Below are 24566 nucleotides of genomic sequence, written 5' to 3'. Positions count from 1 at the left end.
TTTTCATAAAGAAATACAATCATGTATGCTTACGGACTGTATTCCTGCAGACTGTATTGATCTATATTGATATATAATGTATGTATTGTGTTTTTTATGTTGATTTAATTAAAAAACAAACAAACAAAAAAACATTTTTTAAAATCTTATTTATTGCGCGGCCCGGTACCAATCGGTCCGCGGTGGTTGGGGACCACTGCCCTAAAGGAAAAACTTTTTAAATGATAGCAGATCCATTCTGAAGATGCCTAAGTGATTGTTTAAAGCTTTGGCCCATAAAACATGTTTACTAGTTTGTTTGAGTGTGAACTTTTTTTATTATTTTTTTTAAATGGTCCTCAGTAGTCACGTACAAATTAGGGTTAGGGTTAACCAAACCCTTTTTTTTTTTTTTTAAACCATTTGCATCATGGCCATCCGCGAAAAAAAATCCATAAATTAGCCGCACCATTTTATAAGCCGCAGGGCTCAAAGTGCAGGGGAAAAAAAAGTAGCGGCTTTTTTGTCCGGAATTTGCGCTAAGTGTTTAATAAGTGAATGTGAAAAATACAATGTTGCAGTCGATCTCTGGAGACATCCGTGATGTAATCAACTCAACGCTCAAGAAAAGAGGAAGGACGATTAAAACCAACTTCACCTTCAACATTAGTTCACACACCGAGCAAAAAAAACAATTCCGTTTCATCCCAAGCGAATTAACGAACACGTTTCATTTGGAGTACAAACCTAACCTTAAGTACATCCGCCTCCTCAGCCTTTGTACTCAGTGTGCAACACGACTTAAGCGGTCGGATTCTGGACTCGGCCCATTACCTCTCTGTGCCACGTTCCACATGAGACGACTTGGCCGAGCTGATCCCAGTAGGGGTGTGGCAGCGGTTCCTCTAACCCAGGTGTACGAAAACAACACTGCACATGCACAAAATGTAACACTGGAAAAGGATGGAGAGCAGATGATGACAACTTTGTCACATTTGAACGGCTCATTTGTCGGTTCATTGGCGTACAAACATAACCGTGCCCCTCCTAAGAGGGCCTCCATGGGAATGCCCTCCTCTACCTCAAAGAAGTACTCACCCCCAAACCTTCCACACCACACCTCCGCTCCAGACAGGCTAACCTCCTCCAACCTCCGAGGACAAAGCTACGCTCCCAGTCTGTGGAACACTCTCCCTGACCACCTGAGGGCACCACAGACTGTGGATGCTTTTAAAAAAGGCTTAAAAATCCTTTCTTTTTAAAAAAGCCTTTTTTTTTTTAGATATATGCATAGTAGTTCTAGCTATTTGGCTGTTATAGTTTTTATTTTTATTTATTTTTTATTATCTTTTTATTTTTATATATTTTTTAATACATTGTAGCACTTTGAGGTTGTTTACTCAATGTAAAGTGCTTTTTACAAATAAAATATATTATATTATATTATTATTATTATTATTATTATTATTATTATTATTATTATTATTATTAAGCGCTCACATTTCAGCGCCCATTTGATTTTATCGGCTCAAGGGACGAAAAAATAATCACAACACACTTGGATATAACTTGGAGTAATCACCGGAGAGACTACGGATTCGTAGATACGTCACGATTGGGACGTGGACGAGTCTGTATCATTGGACGTACGCCCCGAAATCGATTATTCAAGCATGTTGAATAAAGTCAAACGGACCAGGAGCAAAAACACAGAAGCCATGCTAACCGCTAAGCTAGCTTAAGTGTGAAGTAATGCAACAACAACAAAAATAAAATTGTATGTAGAGGTTGCCCTCCTGTGGGTTCTCCTGACACAAAGATTCCTCTTGTGAGCCCGGCAGTCTGAGGTAACAGTCTTTTATTTTCATTCAGTGTGTCTCTGTCCGTGTGTCTTTCTCGGGCTCCAACTCCCACCCCCGTGTCTCGTTCCGGCTGCTGCTAATAAAGGCGACAAGGTGGTTAGATAACAAGGCCCGCCTGGGCCATCTACTCACCTGTCGCTGTCTTCGAGGCCGGTCCTTGCACACCCCATTTCGCGGCAGGCCCGCAGGCCACGCCCCCCTCCACACGGTATCATTCGGACTATAAGGCGCACTCAAAATAGTTTAATTTTATCAAAACTCGACAGTGCGCCTAATGTACGGAATCATGTTGGTTGTGCTTACCGACCTCGAAGCTATGTTATTTGGTACATGGTGAAATGATAAGTGTGACCAGTAGATGGCAGTCACACATAAGAGATGTGTGTAGACTGCAATATGACTCAAGTAAACGACATACAAATATTATGAGCGCTTTGAGTATCTAACAATACAAAAGCGTGATATAAAATGTAATCCATTATTATTATTATTATTATTATTATTATTATTATTATTATTATATGTTCCATTGGTTGGCTCGGTTGGCCACTCCGCCAACCGAGCAATAACGTTACCAATAGCGAGGATGAATTACATTATTGCTGATTCAAAACTGTTCAGTCGTGTAGCAATTATCTACGTGGTAAATATTGATGGCCCGCTTTGTGTTTCCCTTCTGTTCGTGCAATGCCCAATTTGCACGAGAGCACTTTTGTCCTGGAACACACACTGCTTTTTTACGACGCGCCATCGCTAGTAAATTTACCGCCGGGCGCTCTAAAGCCTGCGGAGTCAAAAGAGAAGCGGCGGCTCTGGCGCCCACCTCAAAGTCGACACTTTTTTTCAAAAAGGCGGGGTGACCGCGAAACTTTGCATCCTTTTCCGCCGTCCCGCGGATTCCGTTCATGCAGTCTGTTTGAACAGTCGTTCCCCATGGATATATAATTAGCTCTTATGAGTAGAAAACAAAAAAAGGCTTTCATAAACGTGATTAATGACTGCGAAATTTGCCCCCGCCCTCAGTTGGAGCGCTTGTAAATAAGCGTGGTTTCTAAGTGATGCTGCAGCCAAGTGTATCTTGGACTACAAATAAAGAGAGGACCACTATGGTGTCGAGGCAGTCTTTACACAAGACACCGTGTGTGTGCAGTCCCTGCCACGGGGGATATGTTCACCCCACCTTTTACCCTATGACGATGACGACGCACACTCATTACTTGTGAGATCTCCAGACCCATCTTGTGCGTTCTCACAGCCCCCGTGCGCACACACTCGCTACACCCCCACAGCCATAACACACACTCTTCCCACCTCCTCTCTGTGTCATCGCTTGTTGCTAAGTTACGGGCCTCCACCAAGTTTCTTTTGGTCTTTCACAAACGGTTCGGATGGAGACTTCGTTCCTTTTCTTTGTGCCGTCGACTGGCCTTCCGCTCGGTTAGTCGCCTCGATCTCTATTAAATCGTCTAGAAATAATCTCCGATAATGAGCGTTTGATAATGGAAGGAAGAGAGCTCTCGGTGCAAATGACACAGGGTGATTGCAATTATATTTGTTTGACTGTGTTTACTTCATTGCAAAGTAACTGTCAATAGATTCATTATTCTGCCCTTGCTACTCATTTCCAGCGTGCGCAGGTAGTTAACAGCATGAAGAAAAAGAAGCTCAAAATGTCCAAAATGCGCCCAGCCAAGTCCCACGGGAAGGCGGGGAGAAAAGTGGGAATAGTCGGCAAAAATCCGAAAAATGGTCAAAAATCACACCCGAGTTCGAGTCCCACAAGTCCGATAATGAGCGTTTAATAATAGAAGGAAGAGGTCTTTCGGTGCAAATGACACAGGGTGATTGCAATTATATTTGTTGGACTGCGTTTACTTCATTGCAAAGTAACTGTCAATAGATTCATTATCCCGCCCTCGTTACCCGTTCCCAGCGTGCGCAGATAGTTAACAGCATTAAGAAAAAGAAGCTCAAAATGTCCAAAACGCGCCCAGCCAAGTCCCACGGGAAGGCGGGGAGAAATGTGGGAATAGTCTGCAAAAATCAGAAAAATGGTCAAAAATCACACCCGGGTTCGAGTCCCACAAGTCCCATAATGAGCGTTTAATAATGGAAGGAAGAGAGCTCTCGGTGCAAATGACATGAGGTGATTGCAATTATATTTGTTTGACTGTGTTTACTTCATTGCAAAGTAACTGTCAATAGATTCATTAGTCTGCCCTCGCTACCCATTTCCAGCGTGCGCAGATAGTTAACAGCGTGAAGAAAAAGAAGCTCAAAATGTCCAAAACGCGCCCAGCCAAGTCCCACGGGAAGGCGGGGAGAAAAGTGGGAATAGTCGGCCAAAATCCGAAAAATGGTCAAAAATCACACCCGGGTTCGAGTCCCACAAGTCCGATAATGAGCGTTTAATAATGGAAGGAAGAGATCTTTCGGTGCAAATGACACAGGGTGATTGCAATTATATTTGTTTGACTGTGTTTACTTCATTGCAAAGTAACTGTCAATAGATTCATTATTCTGCCCCCGCTACTCATTTCCAGCGTGCGCAGGTAGTTAACAGCATAAAGAAAAAGAAGCTCAAAATGTCCAAAACGCGCCCAGCCAAGTCCCACGGGAAGGCGGGGAGAAAAGTGGGAATAGTCGGCAAAAATCAGAAAAATGGTCAAAAATCACACCCGGGTTCGAGTCCCACAAGTCCGATAATGAGCGTTTAATAATGGAAGGAAGAGGTCTTTTAGTGCAAATGACACGGGGTGATTGCAATTATATTTGTTTGAATGTGTTTACTTCATTGCAAAGTAACTGTCAATAGATTCATTATTCTGCCCCCGCTACTCATTTCCAGCGTGCGCAGGTAGTTAACAGCATGAAGAAAAAGAAGCTCAAAATGTCCAAAACGCGCCCAACCAAGTCCCACGGGAAGGCAGGGAGAAAAGTGGGAATAGTCGGCAAAAATCAGAAAAATGGTCAAAAATCACACCCGGGTTCGAGTCCCACAAGTCCGCTAATGAGCGTTTAATAATGGAAGGAAGAGAGCTCTCGGTGCAAATGACACAGGGTGATTGCAATTATATTTGTTTGACTGCGTTTACTTCATTGCAAAGTAACTGTCAATAGATTCATTATTCCGCTCTCGTTACTCAGTCCCAGCGTGCGCAGATAGTTAACATAATGAAGAAAAAGAAGCTCAAAATGTCCAAAACGCGCCCAGCCAGGTCCCACAGGAAGGCGGGGAGAAAAGTGGGAATAGTCGGCAAAAATCAGAAAAATTGTCAAAAAATCACACCCGGGTTCGAGTCCCACAAGTCCGATAACGAGCGTTTAATAATGGAAGGAAGAGAGCTTTCGGTGCAAATGACACAGGGTGATTGTAATTATATTTGTTTGACTATGTTTACTTCATTGCAATGTAACTGTCAATAGATTCATTATTCTGCCCTCGCTACTCGTTCCCAGCGTGCGCAGATAGTTAACAGCATGAAGAAAAATAATCTCAAAATGCCCAAAATGTCCAAAACGCGCCCAGCCAAGTCCCACGGGAAGGCGGGGAGAAAAGTGGGAATAGTCGGCAAAAATCTGAAAAATTGTCAAAAATCACACCCGGGTTCGAGTCCCACAAGTCCGATAATGAGCGTTTGATAATGGAAGGAAGAGGTCTTTCGGTGCAAATGACACAGGGTGATTGCAATTATATTTGTTTGACTGTGTTTACTTCATTGCAAAGTAACTGTCAATAGATTAATTATTCCACCCTCGCTACTTGTTCCCAGCGTGCGCAGATAGTTAACAGCATGAAGAAGAAGAAGCTCCAGTTTTTTGGACATTTTGGGTATCCCGGCCGGCTTTGGGACTCGTGGGACGGGGCCGACCTTTCTCACTTTTCTCCCCGCCTTGCCGTGGCACTTTGCTGGGCGCGTTTTAGATATTTCGGGCATCCCGGGACTTGCAAGACTCAAACCCGGGTGTGATTTTTGAACATGTTTTGGGGTTTTGGGACTCGAACCCGGGTGTGATTTTTGACAAGGCAGCCGCGCAAGTCCCGGGATTCCCAAAATGTCCAAAACGTGCCCAGCCAAGTCCCACGAGAAGGCAGGGAGAAAAGTGGGAATAGTCTGCAAAAGTCAGACGAATTGTCAAAAAATCACACCCGGGTTCGAGTCCCACAAGTCCGATAATGAGCGTTTGATAATGGAAGGAAGAGGTCTTTCGTTGCAAATGACACAGGGTGATTGCAATTATATTTGTTTGACTGCGTTTACTTCATTGCAAAGTAACTGTCAATAGATTCATTATTCCGCCCTCGTTACTCGTTCCCAGCGTGCGCAGATAGTTAACAGCATGAAGAAAAAGAAGCTCTAGTATTTGTTGAGCGTTGATGCTCCCTCTTTTGAATTGCTTTCATTATTTACAGTTCTGCCTTCATGTAGGTTTGTAAGACTGACAATATAGACATTAAATAAACATAACAAAAGTTCATTGTGTATTTTACACATATTGGACATTTTGGGCGGCACTTGCGCGGCCGGCGGCGGGACTTGTGGGACTGGAACCCGGGTAAATATTTTGGACAATATTGGGACTATTGACCATTTTGGCCGCCTTTTCTCCCTTTCTTCCCCGCCTTACGGTGCACCATTGCTTGGTGTGTTTTGGACTTGCGCGGCCGGCGGCTGGACTGGTGGGACTCGAACCCGGGTGTGATTTTTTTTAACATTTTTGCGACTCGAACCCGGGTGTGGTTTTTGACACGGCGGCCGCACAAGTCCCGGGATGTACATGACAATAAAGAATGTGGCATTTACAATATTAACTATGAACAATAAAACACTAAATATTGACAACATATGAACGCCAAACCCCCTCTCAATCAAGCGAAACACAACAAAAATGCAACAAACACATGAACAATACGAACGCGAAGGGTAAAAAAATAAACACACCTACAGTCTGATATATCTGATACATCATTAAGCTTTAGAACTTTGCTGTAAAAATCTCCTTCTGCATCTGTCCCTGACACCCGCATTTCAGGCTGGCCGCTCTGGAAACAATCCATGGAAACGCTCCCCGCCCACACTGCTCTGTGCCTTGTCTGAGCTGTTGTGACTTGGATTACCATAGTAACTAATTAGATTACCATAGTAACTAGTATATCATGCAAAAGCGCAGATTTCAACCATTGAAATACTTTGTAGAGTTCAAGACTTACGGAAATTTGAAAACATCACTGCACATCATAATGGTAGCTACAGTTTCCATCTTAAAGATCCAAACAAATTATTTGGGGATGTCCGGTGGGCCAGATTGAAAATCTTAAGGGGCCGCATGTGGCCCCCGGGCCTTAATTTGCCCAAGTCTTCCCTATGTTCTTCCATTCCCTATTTGTTTGTGTACGATTCTATACCGCTCCGTGCCAAGCTCTGCGTTGACGGTGCACAGCTTCACCAATTTGCAATTAGATACTCAGAAATGAAACAGTGGTGAGTATCAGAGTGAGCCTCGAAAGTTCTTCTCATTTCTTCCCAGAAACACAGGATGCCTCTGGCGTTTCCCTGCTCACTCTGCACCTTCAAAGTGATTGAGCGCTGCCAAAAATCCTGTTCTTGCTCGTCTTGTTGGACAAACTTTTGCAAAACATGATTCGTTCCCGTTCGCGCCAACTTTGGGTATGTAAATGTTCCGATAGATAAAACTTGTTCTCAGGCCAACCACTGATGTCGGACATGAGTTCCCGTTAATCATGCCGCTGTTTTCCACTCTGCGATACCGATACACAGAAAGACAGAAACAGTAAAGACCTGCAAATAAATCAGTCTAGGCTTTGATCATATTTTTGTAGTTCGAATCAACTCAACTTATCCTGTTCCGGGTTACAAGAATGCTGTAGTCTATCCCAACTGACTTAGTGTGAGACACAATTTCTACCCTGCACTAATTTATATAACAATGCATAATGGACATTAGCCGGCAATAGAGTACGGGCGACTTCCATGAAAGGCAGCTAATGACTGTGAAAAATGACCAGTTATGATTAATGACCCTTATGTAACACTTGTTCCACAGTTCCACAACCAGGTCTGATTGTGGCGGTTCGCTCCCTGTATGATTGGTGTCAGAGTTTGGTCCCCATTGCCGGCAGTACGTCGGACCCGTTTCCAGTTGGGGTTTGACTGCGCCAGGGTTGCCCTTTGTCCCAGATTCTGTTCACAACTTTTATGAACAGATTTTTCTGGGCACGGCCAGGGCATTGGTGGCTGCAAGATTAAGTTTCTGCTTTTTGCGGTTGATAAGATCCTGCTGGCTTCATCTGGCCAGGATCTTCAGCTCTCACTGGATCGGTTCACAGCAGAGTGTGAAGCGACTGGGATGAAAATCAGCACTTACGAGTCCAAGGTTCTGAGTGGAGTGCCATCTACGGGTTGGGGAGGAGATCCTGCCCCAAGTGGAGGAGTTCAAGTACCTTGGAGGTGTTGTTCACGAGTTAAGGAAGAGTGGATTGTGAGATCGACAGGCGGATCGGTGCAGCGTCTGCAGTGATGCTGACCTTGCATCGGTCCATCATGGTGAAAAAGGGGCTAAGCCGGTCGATCTACATCCCTATCCTCACCTATGTACCTAGGGATCTTGTTCACGAGTTAGGGAAGAGTGCATTGTGAGATCGACAGGCGGATCGGTGCAGCGTCTGCAGTGATGCTGACCTTGCATCGGTCCATCGCGGTGAAAAAGGGGCTAAGCCGGTCGATCTACATCCCTATCCTCACCTATGTACCTAGGGATCTTGTTCACGAGTTAGGGAAGAGTGCATTGTGAGATTGACAGGCGGATCGGTGCAGCGTCTGCAGTGATGCTGACCCTGCTTTGGTCCGTCGTGGTGAACAAGGGGCTACGCCGGTCGATCTACGTCCCTATCCCCACCTATGGTCATGAGCTTTGGCTTATGGCCGAACAGGACAAGATCATGGCTACAAGCAGCTGAAATTAGTTTTCTCCGTCGGAGGGCAAAGCTCTCCCTTAGAGATAGGGTGAGAAGCTCTGTCATTTGGGAGGAGCTCAGAGTAAAGCCGCTGGTCCTCCCCATCGAGAGAAGTCAGATGAGGTGGTTTGGGCATCTGGTCAGAATGCCCCCCGGACGCCTCCCCGGGGAGGTGTTTAGGGAACATCTGACCGGTAGGAGACTACGGGGAAGACCCAGGACACGGTGGAGAGACTATGTCTCCCAGCTGGCCTGGGAACGCCTCGAGATCCCCTGGGAAGAGCTGGATGAAGTGGCTGGGGAGAGGGAAGTCTGGGTTTCTCTGCTTAGGCTCCTGCCCCCTGATCCGACTCTGGAGAACAGAACAAGATGGATGGATGATACACTTTCTGTAAGTAATGACACCTCTCTTTCTTTTATTCTTTTTTGCAGTGGCCTTGTTTCCGGTTGAATACCATGGAAAGACTGTGGTTGTCTTTGCTGTTGCTGACGGCGACATGCAGAGGACAGCCGTGTCCGAAACGTTGCATGTGCCAGGGCCTTTCGCCGTCGCTCGCCATTCTCTGCTCGAAGACGGGCTTGCTATTTGTTCCTGTTGCCATAGACCGCCGCACCGTGGAGCTCCGGCTTCAAGAGAACTTCATCACAGGTGAGCCGCTCGTACTGAATCACGCATTGCCACAGAAAGTGTAGGAACATGTGTTTCTAAAACCGAAAACATCGGTTTCTCGGCTGTGGTCCGTATGGTTGTAATACATTTTTCCACCACTTGTGGCAGTAATGACAATATCTAAGCTGAGTCGTGTACAAACTCAGTTCCAGGCAATCTCCTCAATGGTTGGGCAAAAGGCATTAACGTCTCAACAGGGCGCCATGACTGCTACCAACTTTTAGCGGATGCTATGTGTTTGCAGTGCTTTCCCGTTAGTTTTTTCGAAGTGTATAAATGTCCTGTTGTGCAGCATTAGGCTGCTCCACACGCAAGAATTGAGGAAAGTTTTAACATCGCTTTTTCCGCAAGCCAGAAAGAAGACAAGAATGGGAATTGATAAGATTTTTCCCGTTCAGATTCCACTTTCAAATCTGTCTAAATATTTGGTTCCTTAACGGTTCGCTTATCAATTCTTATTTGGGGGGAAAACAGAATAAAAATGTGGATTATCCTCAATTTTGTTAAGTTTAGAGCAGAGCTGGGCAAATATTTTGACTCGGGGCCACATTGAGAGAAAAAATGTGTCTAGGGGGCCAAAGAGAAGGTGTGTATAAATGATATATACACATTTAGCTGTAAAAATCTGCTGTACAGTATGTGTGTTTGGGTCCCATTTTTTTTCAGGAACACTAATACCAAAAGTCACAATGTCTGATAGAGTTCTAAAAAAGTTATGACAGACCACCTAAAAAAAGACGGAATGGAATTTTACAGTTTTTTACTGAATGGAACACCCAAAATGTACACTAAAATATAGAAAGTGGGATTTACAATATTAACTATGATCAGTAAAACACTGAATATTAACAACATATCGCTCCTCTTTTACTTCTCAGACCAAGCAAAACACAACAAAAATGTAACAAGCAGCAAAATATGAATGCAAAGTGTAATAAACACCTACAATATGATATATTATCACGTAAAAATCTGCTTCTGCAGCTGCTGTGACGTAGATTACTCCTATAAAACACCCAAAAGCGCAGATTTCCACCATTAAAATACTTTTGTTGCGTCAGCCCAGTATTCCCTCTCAGGGAACTAAAGTCACTGGTCAATCCCAAGTTCTTTCAGATGCCATATATGCAGAGTAAGAAGGACCATCAAGACAGAATAGGAATATTATCAAGTTTTACTAAAGCTTCAGGAGACCAGCCCACACCAATACATTCATATCGGTTTCTCGAATTGGTCTAACATTCAAACGGAAGAGACAACTTCTAGTAATCCGAAGAAAGCCCCCACCTGTCCGGAAATGAATACAGCCTCATTGTTCTACTACAGATACGATATAAGGGAGTACTCCAACTCCTACAGTGCAAACCTTTAAGGTAACACACACAGTTTACTTGCGGACATAAAATGAAAAAATAGAAAGAGTACAAATGGACAAACACTAGCTGCTTTAAACATGACTATGAATAAAGAAATAACTCTTAAACATATATATTCTCCACACTTTCTATAGAGCAAGACTTACGGTCATTTAAAAACATCACTGCACATCATAATGGCGGCGACATTTTTGATGTTAAAGGTCTAAAAAAAAATGATGTAGAACGTCCGGCGGGCCGGATTGAAAATCTTAACGGGCCGCATGTGGCCCGCGGGCCGTATTTTGCCCAGGGCTGGTTTGGAGGTAACCTTACCAAGCCTACAGTGAGGTCTCATACGAAGCATAGAAGGGGGAAGCAAAAAAGTACTTTTTTGAAAATAAATGAAATAAATAAATATTATTCCGTAGAATTTAACATACATCATGTGGAATCTACACAAGAATGCAAAGTGTGATATTAACTTATTACACGCAAAGTGAGACATGTCAAGCCTTAATGCGGTGATTTAACGCCCCCCACACACTCTCCAGTATAATTTGTCTTTAAAATTGTTATAACCGTACCTCTACGTTTATTTACATTGGTGGTTACAGTGAAGCCAAGTGCTACTTATCGTGTTCTGGTACGGCAAAAAAAAAAAGCATGTCACACGCGCCCCCTTCCCCATTTGAGAAGGAGTGCTTTAATTGGTTCTAATTTTGATGATTATCGCCTTCAGTTTATGAAAACCTCAGAAAAATGTGGGGTTTCAAAAACTGAGCCAAAATCATTAACATGATAATAAAGGTTTGACATAGCTCACTTGCACGTAATGACTTGATATCACATTAGTTTCACATTTTAAGTTAATTGCTGACATGAATGGACTTGATCACCATATTCAATAGTTTTTTGTTCCACCTGTATAATATAATTAAAGAGAAAATCTGGTGGGAGGAAAACTTGCAAACTTTTCTACAATTGTACATTCACCCACCGAAAATTAAGAGTGTCCATTGTAGCAAATAGATGCAAGCTTTTGACCACAAACTTAGTAACATTGGTCTAGTGCACAGGTGTCAAACCCAAGGCCCGGGGGCCAGATGTGGCCCACCACTTCATTTTATTTGGCCCTCGAAAGCCTGCAAATAATAAGTATCAAAGTACTGTAATTGTTATTACTAAATGTATAATTTCTTTAAAAAATCTATGTACTCCATGTAATTGCAAATTATGTTAATTTAAATAGTATCTAATTATGCAAAAATATATTATCAAACATTCAAACTATTTTTACATTTTTCTCAAAATGAAAAAATACAGTACTTTTTTTTACTGTAATAAACTGTGGTGCCGTTTTGGCATTTACAGTAATGCACCGAAAAATCTACAGTTGTTGATTTGCGAATAAAACAAACAAAAAAACCAAACCTTTGCAGCTCAGGTGCCAAAATTTTACTGTAAAATTGCATTTTTTTTTTTAAATTTACATTTAAAACAACACATTTACATTTTACAGTAAAATTCTGGCAACAGAGCTGCCTTTTTTTTCTAACTTAAATATTATCTAATTATGCAAAAATATATTATCAAACATTCAAACCATTTTTCAAATAGAAATAAATACTAATAATAATGATGTCAATGCAAGTTATCCATCACATTGTGCAATGTAAAAGTAGCAATAGATTTCAAGGTAAAATTTTGAAATTTACTGTGGTTGTTACAGCAATTTTCTCGAAATGAAAAAAACTGTACTTTTTTTTTACTGTAATAAACTGAGGTGCCGTTTTGGCATTTACAGTAATACACCGAGAAATCTACAGTTGTTGATTTGCGAATAAAACAAACAAAAAAAACAAACAGTTGCACCTCAGGTTCCAAAATTTTACTGTAAAATTGCATTTTTTTTTATTTACATTTAGAACAAAAAATTTACATGTTACAGTAAAATTCTTGCAACAGAGCTTCCTTTTTTTTCCTAACTTAAATATTATCTAATTATGCAAAAATATATGATCAAACATTCATTCAATTTTTTAAATATAAATAAATACTAATAATAATGATGTCAATGCAAGTTATCCATCACATTGTGCAATGTAAAAGTAGCAATAGATTTCAAGGTAAAATTGTGAAATTTACTGTGGTTGTTACAGCAATTTTCTCGAAATGAAAAAAACAGTACTTTTTTTTACTGTAATAAACTGTGGTGCCGTTTTGGCATTTACAGTAATGCACCGAAAAATCCACAGTTGTTGATTTGCGAATAAAAAAATAAAATAAAATAAAACTTTGCAGCTCAGGTGCCAAAATGTTACTGTAAAATTGAATTTGTTTTTATTTACAGTAAAAACAAAAAATGTACATTTTACAGTAAAATTCTGGCAACAGAGCTGCCTTTTTTTTCTAACTTAAATATTATCTAATTATGCAAAAATATATTATCAAACATTCATTCAATTTTTTAAATAGAAATAAATACTTATAATAATGATGTCAATGCAAGTTATCCATCACATTGTGCAATGTAAAAGTATCAATAGATTTCAAGGTAAAATTGTGAAATTGACTGTGGTTGTTACAGCAATTTTCTCGAAATGAAAAAAACTGTACTTTTTTTTACTGTAATAAACTGTGGTGCCGTTTTGGCATTTACAGAAATGCACCGAAAAATCTACAGTTGTTGATTTGCGAATAAAACAAACAAAAAAAACAAACCTTTGCAGCTCAGGTGCCAAAATTTTACTGTAAAATTGCATTTTTTTTAAATTTACATTAAAAACAAAACATTTACCTTTTACAGTAAAATTCTGGCAACAGAGCTGCCTTTTTTTTCTAACTTAAATATTATCTAATTATGCAAAAATATATTATCAACATTCAAACCATTTTTTTTAAAATATAAATAAATACTACTAATAATAATGATTTCAATGCAAGTTATCCATCACATTGTGCAATGTAAAAGTAGCAATAGATTTCATGGTAAAATTGTGAAATTTACTGTGTTTTTTACAGCATTTTTCTCAAAATGAAAAAAACAGTACTTTTTTTACTGTAATAAACTGTGGTGCCGTTTTGGCATTTACAGTAATGCACCGAAAAATCCACAGTTGTTGATTTGTGCAAAAAAACAACAACAAAAAACCTTTGCAGCTCAGGTGCCAAAATGTTACTGTAAAATTGCATTTTTTTAAATTTACAGTAAAGAAAAACAGGAAAAATATTACAGTAAAAATCTGGCAACAGAGCTGCCTTTTTTTTCTAACTTAAATATTATCTAATTATGCAAAAAGATATTATCAAACATTCATACCATTTTTTAAATAGAAATATATACTAATAATAATGATGTCAATGCAAGTTATCCATCACATTGTGCAATGTAAAAGTAGCAAAAGATTTCATGGTAAAATTGTGAAATGTACTTTCTCGAAATGAAAAAAAAACTGTATTTTTTTACTGTTATAAACTGTGGTGCCGTTTTGGCATTCACAGTAATACACTGAAAACACTACAGTTGTTGATTTGCGGAAAACAAACAAACAAACAAAAAACTGGCAGCTCAGGTGCCAAAATGTTTCCATAAAATTGCATTTTGTTGGTGTAATTTACAGCAAAAAAACTAATGTACATTTTACAGTAAAATTCTTGCAACAGAGCTGCCTTTTTTTCCCCTAACTTAAATATTATCTAATTATGCAAAAATATATTATCAAACATTCATACCATTTTTTAAATAGAAATAAATACTAATAATAATGATGTCAATGCAAGTTATCCATCACATTGTGCAATGTAAAAGTAGCAATAGATTTCATGGTAAAATTGTGAAATTGACTGTGTTTTTTACAGCATTTTTCTCAAAATGAAAAAAACTGTACTTTTTTTTTACTGTAATAAACTGTGGTGCCGTTTTGGCATTTATAGTAATGCACCAAAAAATCCACAGTTGTTGATTTGCGTAAAAAATAAAATAAAAAAACCTTTGCAGCTCAGGTGCCAAAATGTTACTGTAAAATTGAATTATTTTTAATTTACACTAAAAAAAAAAAGGAAAAATGTTACAGTAAAATTCTGGCAACAGATCTGCCTTTTTTTCTAACTTAAATATTATCTAATTATGCAAAAATATATGATCAAACATTCAAACCATTTTTTTAAATATAAATAAATACTAATAATAAATAATGATGTCAATGCAAGTTATCCATCACATTGTGCAATGTAAAAGTATTAATAGATTTAATGGTAAAATTGTGAAATGTACTTTCTCGAAATGAAAAAAACTGTATTTTTTTACTGTAATTAACTGTGGTGCCGTTTTGGCATTTACAGTAATACACTAAAAAAACTACAGTTGTTGATTTGCGGAAAAAAAAACAAACAAAAAAAAAAACTGGCAGCTCAGGTGCCAAAATTTTACTGTAAAATTGCATTTTTTTGTGTAATTTACAGCAAAAAAAAAACTAACGTACATTTTACAGTAAAATTCTGGCAACAGAGCTGCCTTTTTTTTTTTCTAACTTAAATATTATCTAGTTATGCAAAAATATATTATCAAACATTCAAACCATTTTTTAAAAATATAAATAAATAATAATAATAATAATGATTTCAATGCAAGTTATCCATCACATTGTGCAATGTAAAAGTAGCAATAGATTTCATGGTAAAATTGTGAAATTGACTATGTTTTTTACAGCATTTTTCTCAAAATGAAAAAAAACAGTACCTTTTTTACTGTAAAAAACTGTGGTGCCGTTTTGGCATTTACAGTAATGCACCGAAAAATCCACAGTTGTTGATTTGCGAAAAAATACACACAAAAAAAAACGTTGCAGCTCAGGTGCCAAAATGTTACTGTAAAACAGGTGCCAAAATGTTACTGTAAAATTGCATTTTTTTAAATTTACAGTAAAAAAAAAAAAGGAACAATTTTACAGTAAAATTCTGGCAACAGAGCTGCCTTTTTTTTCTAACTTAAATATTATCTAATTATGCAAAAATATATTATCAAACATTCAAACCATTTTTTTAAATAGAAATAAATACTAATAATAATTTGATTGATGGATTGATTGAGACTTTTATTAGTAGGTTGCACAGTGAAGTACATATTCCGTACAATTGACCACTAAATGGTAACACCCGAAAAACATTTTCAACTTGTTTAAGTCGGGGTCCACCAATGTCAATGATGTCAATGCAAGTTATTCATCACATTGTGCAATGTAAAAGTAGCAATAGATTTCATGGTAAAATTGTGAAATTTACTGTGGTTTTTACAGCATTTTTCTCTAAATGAAAAAAACATAACTTTTTTTTACTGTAATAGACTGTAGTGCCGTTTTGGTATTTACAGTAATACACCGAACAATCTACAGTTGTTGATTTGCGGCAAAAAAATAAATCAATACAAATAAATAAAAAACTGGCAGCTCAGGTGCCAAAATGTTACTGTAAAATTGCATTTTTTTTATTTACAGTAAAAAAAAAAGTAAATTTTACAGTAAAATTATGGCAACAGTGCTGTTTTTTGTTTTGTTTTTTTCAATTTTAAGTACTACATTTTGAAGTGACATTATTGCAACTTGCCATATGTTTTTTACATTTTAGTTTAAGAAAATCTACTAATAAAATGCATTAAAAAAATTGTGTAATAATATTATTCACTGTTAGAAGTGGCCCTCTGGGGCCAAACATAACTGTGATGTGGCCCTGGGTGAAACTACTTTGACACCTCCACCCTAGATAGTTATGCGTAAAATAAATCATTTTATTTTGTCAGGCCCGGCTTTGCAATCCAATCCTTTCGTTAAAAAAAGGGGAATAAATAATGACTGGGCATCCTCCAACTGCATTGCAGATGCACAACGGTTACTCTGCATCGTCCTTTATGGCTTCTCACCCGGGCTGACATAATCTTCATAATTTACTTGTTCATGGAGAAAAAAAGAGGAAAAGGAGCTATTTGAGTGTCCAGAAGGACGATGTGACGCAGGATGTCACACAGCTGTAGTCATTTAGGCCATGCAGCTGAAGTCTCTTCTGCTCGTACTTCTATGGAACTTCACTGTGTTATAAACTGAATCTTCATTCATCAAGAAGTTACCGTCTGACTTTAAAACGGAATCCTTGATTACATTTGCTTTGTATTCTCGACATTTACAGACCTTTTATTTCTTTTTTTTACAAAGTGAACTTGGAAAGCGCTGAGTGGCGGCGCATATTTGCATTTAAAACACTTTCCAAAGTATTAACGCAGACTGACTTAATGTTGACTGCAGACACTCTGATCACTTAAGGCTAAAATCCACAATTGATGCAGTGTTTTTTGTGTTCTTTTTCTGTGTTCATTCCCAGCCGTCCGCAGGAAGGATTTTGCCAACATGACCAGCCTGTTGCATCTGACCCTGTCCAGAAACACCATCAGTCAGATCCTGCCTTCAGCTTTCAGTGACCTGCGACGACTGCGATCGCTCCACTTAGACTCTAATAGATTAACTGTTATTAAGGTAAAAACTCCATGGACTGTGGGAAGGGTTGTCAACGTTAGGTGGCCAACAGTCGGTCCCTCCAGAGCAGGGGTCACCAACGCGGTGCCCGCGGGCACCAGGTCGCCCGTAAGGACCAGATGAGTAGCCCGCTGGCCTGTTCTAAAAGTAGCTCAAATAGCAGCACTTACCAGTGAGCTGCCTCTATTTTTTAAATTGTATTTATTTACTAGCAAGCTGGTCTCGCTTTGCCCGACATTTTTAATTCTAAGAGAGACAAAACTCAAATAGAATTTGAAAATCCAAGGAAATATTTTAAAGACTTGGTCTTCACTTGTTTAAATAAATTCATTTATTTTTTTACTTTGCTTCTTATAACTTTCAGAAAGACAATTTTAGAGAAAAAATACAACCTTAAAAATGATTTTAGGATTTTTAAACAGATGTACCTTTTTACCTTTTAAATTCCTTCCTCTTCTTTCCTGACAATTTAAATCAATGTTCAAGTAAATTTATTTTTTCTATTGTAAAGAATTATAAATAAATTTTAATTTAATTCTTCATTTTAGCTTCTGTTTTTTCGACAAAGAATATTTGTGAAATATTTCTTCAAACTTATTATTATTAAAATTCCAAAAAATTATTCTGGCAAATCTAGAAAATCTGTAGAATCAAATTTAAATCTTATTTCAAAGTCTTTTGAATTTATTTTAAAATTTTTGTTCTGGAAAATCTAGAAGAAATAATAATTTGTCTTTCGTTAGAAATATAGCTTGGTCCAATTTGTTATATATTCTAACAAAGTGCAGATTGGATTTTAACCTATTTAAAACATGTCATCAAAATTCTAAAATGAATCTTAATCAGGAAAAATTACTAATGATGTTCCATTAATTATTTTTTTAATTTTTTCAAAAAGAATCGAATTAGCTAGTTTTTCTCTTCTTTTTTTCGGTTGAATTTTGAATTTTAAAGAGTCGAAATTGAAGATAAACTATGTTTCAAAATGTAATTGTCATTTATTTTGTGTTTTCTCCTCTTTTAAACCATTAAATTAAGTGTAAATATCATTAATTATTATTAATAACATAGAGTTAAAGGTAAATTGAGCAAATTGGCTATTTCTGGCAATTTATTTAAGTGTGTATCAAACTGGTAGCCCTTCGCATTAATCAGTACCCAAGAACTAGCTCTTGGTTTCAAAAAGGTTGGTGACCCCTGCTCCAGGAATTCGGACTCATCCAGATTCTCCGAACCTTTTGATATTGGTGAAATCCCTAAATTCCTTGCAATAGCTGGTTGAGAAATGTTGTTCTTAGACTGTTCCGACAATTTGCTCGCACATTTGTTGACAAAGTGGTGACCCTCGCCCCGTCCTTGTTTGTGAATGACTGAGCATTTCATGGAGGCTGCTTTTATACCCAATCATGGCACCCACCTGTTCCCTAATTAGCCTGTTCACCTGCGGGATGTTCCCAATAAGTGTTTGATGAGCATCCCTCAACTGTCTCAGTCTCAGCTTTGTTAAACTTGTTACAGGCATCAAATTCCAAATGAGCTAATATTTGCAAAAAATAAAAAAGTTTACCAGTTCAAATGTTAAGTATCTTGTCTTTGCAGTCTATTCAATTGAATATACACTACCGTTCAAAAGTTTGGGGTCACCCAAACAATTTTGTGGAATAACCTTCATTTCTAAGAACAAGAACAGACTGTCGAGTTTCAGATGAAAGTTCTCTTTTTCTGGCCATTTTGAGCGTTTAATTGAGCCCACAAATGTGATGCTCCAGAAACTCAATCTGCTCAAAGGAAGGTCAGTTTTGTAGCTTCTGTAACGAGCTAAACTGTTTTCAGATGTGTGAACATGATTGCACGAGGGTTTTCTAATCATAAATTAGCCTTTTGAGCCAATGAGCAAACACATTGTACCATTAGAACACTGGAGTGATAGTTGCTGGAAATGGGCCTCTATACACCTATGTAGATATTGCACCAAAAACCAGACATTTGCAGCTAGAATAGTCATTTACCACATTAGCAATGTATAGCGTGTATTTCTTTAAAGTTAAGACTAGTTTAAAGTTATCTTCATTGAAAAGTACAGTGCTTTTCCTCCAAAAATAAGGACATTTCAATGTGACCCCAAACTTTTGAATGGTAGTGTAGGTTGAAAATAATTAGCAAATCATTGTATTCTGTTTTATTTACCATTTACACAATGTGTCAACTTCACTGGTTTTGGTTTTTGTACAAAAAATCCTGAAATCCTGGAGGGACTGAAACGTTACCAGTTGCGTTTACGATATGCTACGCATCTTTTACATATTTACATGACAGAGCAGGATTGTACGTATGTTTTGGGGAAGCAGGTCTAGGAGTTCAGGGGATGCGGAGGGTGCTATAGTGGGCAAACTATCAATCCATCCATCCATCTTCTTCCGCTTATCCGAGGTCGGGTCACGGGGGCAGATGCTTCCATCTCCCCAGCCATTTCATACAGATCCTCCTGGGGGATCCCGAGGCGTTCCCAGGCCAGCCGGGAGACATAGTCTTCCCAACGTGTCCTGGGTCTTCCCCGTAGCCTCCTACTGGTCGGACGTGCCCTAAACATCTCCCTAGGGAGGCGTTCGGGTGGCATCCTGACCAGATGCCCGAACCACCTCATCTGGCTCCTGACCATAGATGAGGATGGGAACGTAGATCGACCGGTAAATTGAGAGCTTTGCCTTCCGGCTCAGCTCCTCCTTCACCTCGACGGATCGATACAGCGTCCGCATTACTGAAGACGCCGCACCGATCCGCCTGTCGATCTCACGATCCACTCTTCCCTCACTCGTGAACAAGACTCTGAGGTACTTGAACTCCTCCACATGGGGCAGTGTCAGGTTCAAAAACTGATGACGTCTATTAAAACAGACGAGAAGCAAGGAATCATGCAGAGACAGAGTTAAATTTGGCTCAATTGAGGAGACTCGTTTTTTGAGCTGTACTCTAGTTACAGATCCAAACTTTGCTCTAAAGTCTAGCCCACGTGCTTCCTCTATTTATTTGGGAGGTCCCTGGTTACATCACTGAAACTGTCGCTGAGGGAAGGGGGTAATCTCGACAGCTCCAGTTAGACACAATATATGATTATACAAGAAATGCAAATGTGTTGACGCTGGTGATATCGCCTTGTCTCTGGTCTGTCTGCGCCACGGCGGTGTTCGTCCTTGGCAGTCAGCAGGCCGTTCCTGGACACAGATACGAGACTGGCTTGCAATCTGATGGATTGCCAGCTTTGCACAGACAAAGAAAAATACCACTTCAGCACAATTAATAATAACTATAGCAACGGCCCTTAAGCATAAGAGGGTCTCCTCCCCAACCCGGAGATGGCGCTCCACCCTTTTCCGGGCAAACTAAATACACATTAAAATTGTTAAAGCAAAAACTCCCCTGGAAGATGGATTCCCATTCAAGCCTAATGGCCAAATCAAGTCTAATACTAAAGTGAAAGGAGTAACAAGTAGGCTTAGTGCCAAAAAATCCCTAACTAGTATTCTTTATGCTGTGTGACCTCATATGTTGTATGTTTTTATTCAGGATGATCATTTCAATGGCCTTACAAACCTTCGCCATCTAATTCTGGCCAACAACCAGCTGCACTCCATATCTCCTCATGCTTTCGACGACTTCCTGTCCACACTGGAGGATTTGGACCTGAGCTACAATAACCTCGCGCAAGTTCCCTGGGAGACCATCGAGCGCCTCACCAATGTCAACACCTTAAACATGGACCATAATCTCATCGAAAATGTTCCCCAAGGCGTATTCACCAACTTACACAAACTGGCCAGGTAAGGCTATCACCACACTGATGATGGTGCTTTAAACCGGGGCTGTCAAAATGAACGACTAGTCTATCGTCGCTTTTAATCAGACTCCAAGTTTTTACGCTATTAACCCATTTGCTGTGCAGAATGATGCATAATCGCCGTCTTCAAAATCAAAACTAACCCTGGAATTAATCTGATAATTTATTTTTTTACCGTAGGACAGCATTGTTTTGAATATATTTACCGTATTTTCCGGACTATAAATCGCATTGGGATATAAGCCACACCTACTAAATTTTAGACGTAAACAAATATTTTTTCTAAATATTAGCCGCAGACGTATACGTTGTGAAATTAGTTATTTGTCTGTAACGCGGCAGTAAAACGGCTAATCAAACAAAACAGAAGTCTGATTGATCGATTGATTTCAACTTTTATTAGTAGATTGTACAGTACAGTACATATTCCGTACAATTGACCACTAAATGGTAACACTCGAATATGTTTTTCAACTTGTTTAAAGGCCTACTGAAATGAATTGTTTTTATTTAAACAGGAATAGCAGATCCATTCTATGTGTCATACTTGATCATTTCGCGATATTGCCATATTTTTGCTGAAAGGATTTAGTAGAGAAAATCGACGATAAAGTTCGCAACTTTTGCTCTCTGATAAAAAAAGCCTTGCCTGTACCGGAAGTAGCGTGACGTCACAGGAGGTAATATTCCTCGCAATTTTCCTTTGTTTACAATGGAGCGAGAGAGATTTGGAGCGACAAAGAGACGATTACCCCATTAATTTGAGCGAGGATGAAAGATTCGTGGATGAGGAACGTTGGAGTGAAGAACTAGAAGCAGTGCAGGATGTATCTTTTTTCGCTCTGACCGTAACTTAGGTACAAGCTGGCTCATTGGATTCCACACTCTCTCCTTTTTCTATTGTGGATCACGGATTTGTATTTTAAACCACCTCGGATACTATATCCTCTTGAAAATGAGAGTCGAGAACGCGAAATGGACATTCAAAGTGACTTTTATCTCCACGACAATACGTCGGTGACACACTTAGCTACTGAGCTAACCTGATAGCATCATTCTCAAATGCAGATAGAAACTAAATACATAAATCCCTGACTGGAAGGATAAACAGAAGATCAACAATACTATTAAACCATGTACATGTAACTACACGGTTAATAATTCTCAGCCTGGTAAAGCTTAACAATGCTGTTGCTAACGACGCTAAGGCTAATTTAGCAACTTAGCAACCGGACCTCACAGAGCTATGATAAAAACAGCCCTCATCTGCCCATTCATCAGCCCTCATCTGCCCATCAACAGCCGTGCTCACCTGTGTTCCAGCGATCGACGGCGCGACGAAGGACTTCATCCGTGGGTTTGGCGGCTAGCATCGGCTAGGCGTCTGCTAAGTCCTTGTTGTGTTGCTACAGCCAGCCGCTAATACACCGACCGATCCCACCTACTACGTTCTTCTTTGCAGCCTCCATTGTTCATTAAACAAATTGCAAAAGATTCACCAACACAGATGTCCAGAATACTGTGGAATTATGAAATGAAAACAGAGCTTGTTGTATAGGATTCTCCGGGCTCCGAATACTTCCCTTGTCCTCGTGACGTCACACGCATACGTCAGCATAATAAAACGTTTTTAACAGGAAGTGTGGCGGGAAATTTAGAATTGCACTTTATAAGTTAACCCGGCCGTATTGGCATGTGTTGCAATGTTAAGATTTCATCATTGATATATGAACTATCAGACTACGTGGTCGGTAGTAGTGGCTTTCAGTAGGCCTTTAAGTCGGGGTTCACGTTAATCAATTCATGGTAGTCATCATCATGGACCCACGAGCTGCGGAAGCTAGCTCTCCAATCAGCTAAACAGACTCAATAACTCCACGTTGACGTTTTGGGGAATTTACTGAGGAATTTGAGAAACTGAAACAAAACAAAAATAATGCCATTGCAAGTTAACAATACTAACACAGACACTTGTAAAAGTGTTAGCATAATAGCTAATGCTAACGATGCTTGCTCCATTCATTATGATAGCATGTACAAATATAATACCTGGGATTTATATAGCGCTTTTCTAAGTACCCAAAGTCGCTTTACATGTTAAAAACCCATCATTCATTCACACCTGGTGGTGGTAAGCTACTTTCGTAGCCACAGCTGCCCTGGGGTAGACTGACGGAAGCGTGGCTGCCAATTTTTCGCCTACGGCCCCTCCGACCACCACCTATATTTAATTCAACATTCATTCACCGGTGTGAGCGGCACCGGGGGCAAGGGTGAAGTGTCCTTCCCAAGGACACAACGGCATGGTAAGAGGCGGGGAGCGAACCTGCAACCCTCAGGTTTCTGACACGGGCGCTCTACCCACTACGCCATGCCGCCCCCAGACCGGTCACAATTGGAGGGAGCTAGAAAGGATCATCCAGGGCAGAGGACGAAATATGGATACAAACACTCTTACAGACATCACACATGGGACGGTTTAGTGAAAATAATTAGTTATAGTTAAATTGTAAACTTACAAACGTAGCTTAGGGTAATGAACGAAGAATCCTTTTGAGCAGACACGCTACGGACTGTTTTACTTTAGGTTCAAGGCATTGAAACCGCAAGTACATTTCCCCCCTCGCCATTGACTGGGTGAAGAAGCAGACGACGGACGGAAAGAAGACCAGCATCCAGTGGACCCTCTGGTCACAGCTCCATGACCCGGACAGAGACAAAAACGTCAAACCCAGCCTATTTCGTCTCCCAAGATTGCCTCCACAACCACCCCCAGAGGACCAAGATTCTGAAGATCAACTCTACCATCACAGAGCCAGTGAAGCTTGGCGACAACAACCTGGAAGAAGTGGAGACCTTCTGGTATCTAGGCGGTGTGGTGAACCAACAGAGGGTAATGGACACGGATGTAAAAACCCATATCGGAAAGGCAACGATTTCCTTCATCGCCTTCAAGAACATCTGGAGATCCCACCTCATTGCGACGAGCACCAAGATTTGCCTGTTCACCTCAAACATCAAGTATGACGCTTCACCCCATTGGTGGGGGTGATGGATGGCTGAGCAACATAGCCCCTCATCCCTCCCCTCTGTTGCAATGTTCTGTGGGTTCTATGTTTACCTTCAGCGTTTACCTTTTTCCCACCTTTCTAAGGGGCGTATATCTGCTCTTGAATGGGATTGTGCTGAAAATCTGAACTTCCCTTCGGGGACCGATAAAGTAAACGATTGAACGATTGTCCCGCTGTACGAGAGCAGAGAGCAGAGAGAGAGCAGCTTTATTTGTCCATTCTTAACATGTACAAAACACATAAGAACTGAAATTACATTTTCGGCACAATCCCGCTAAGAGCAGACATACGTTA

General features: G+C 39.8%; 1 protein-coding gene across 3 annotated transcripts in view; it reads left to right on the top strand.

Annotated features, from left to right (window-relative positions):
- The window catches only part of zgc:172282 (leucine-rich repeat and fibronectin type III domain-containing protein 1-like protein), a 532113-nt gene that overhangs the window by 281159 nt on the left and 226388 nt on the right, over window positions 1–24566 (top strand). For all 3 annotated transcript variants that reach the window (XM_062068089.1, XM_062068091.1, XM_062068090.1), the window contains exons 3-5: window positions 9250–9466; window positions 17215–17366; window positions 20931–21184. In XM_062068089.1, coding sequence (XP_061924073.1) covers window positions 9274–9466; window positions 17215–17366; window positions 20931–21184 — 599 coding nt within the window. In that variant the 5' untranslated portion in view covers window positions 9250–9273. The remainder of the gene's footprint in view (window positions 1–9249; window positions 9467–17214; window positions 17367–20930; window positions 21185–24566) is intronic.

Source organism: Entelurus aequoreus, linkage group LG13 (genome assembly GCF_033978785.1).
Source record: "Entelurus aequoreus isolate RoL-2023_Sb linkage group LG13, RoL_Eaeq_v1.1, whole genome shotgun sequence".
Taxonomy (NCBI): Eukaryota; Metazoa; Chordata; class Actinopteri; order Syngnathiformes; family Syngnathidae; genus Entelurus; species Entelurus aequoreus.
Note: the sequence above shows the minus strand (reverse complement) of the source record. Positions and strands in the feature narration are given on the sequence as shown.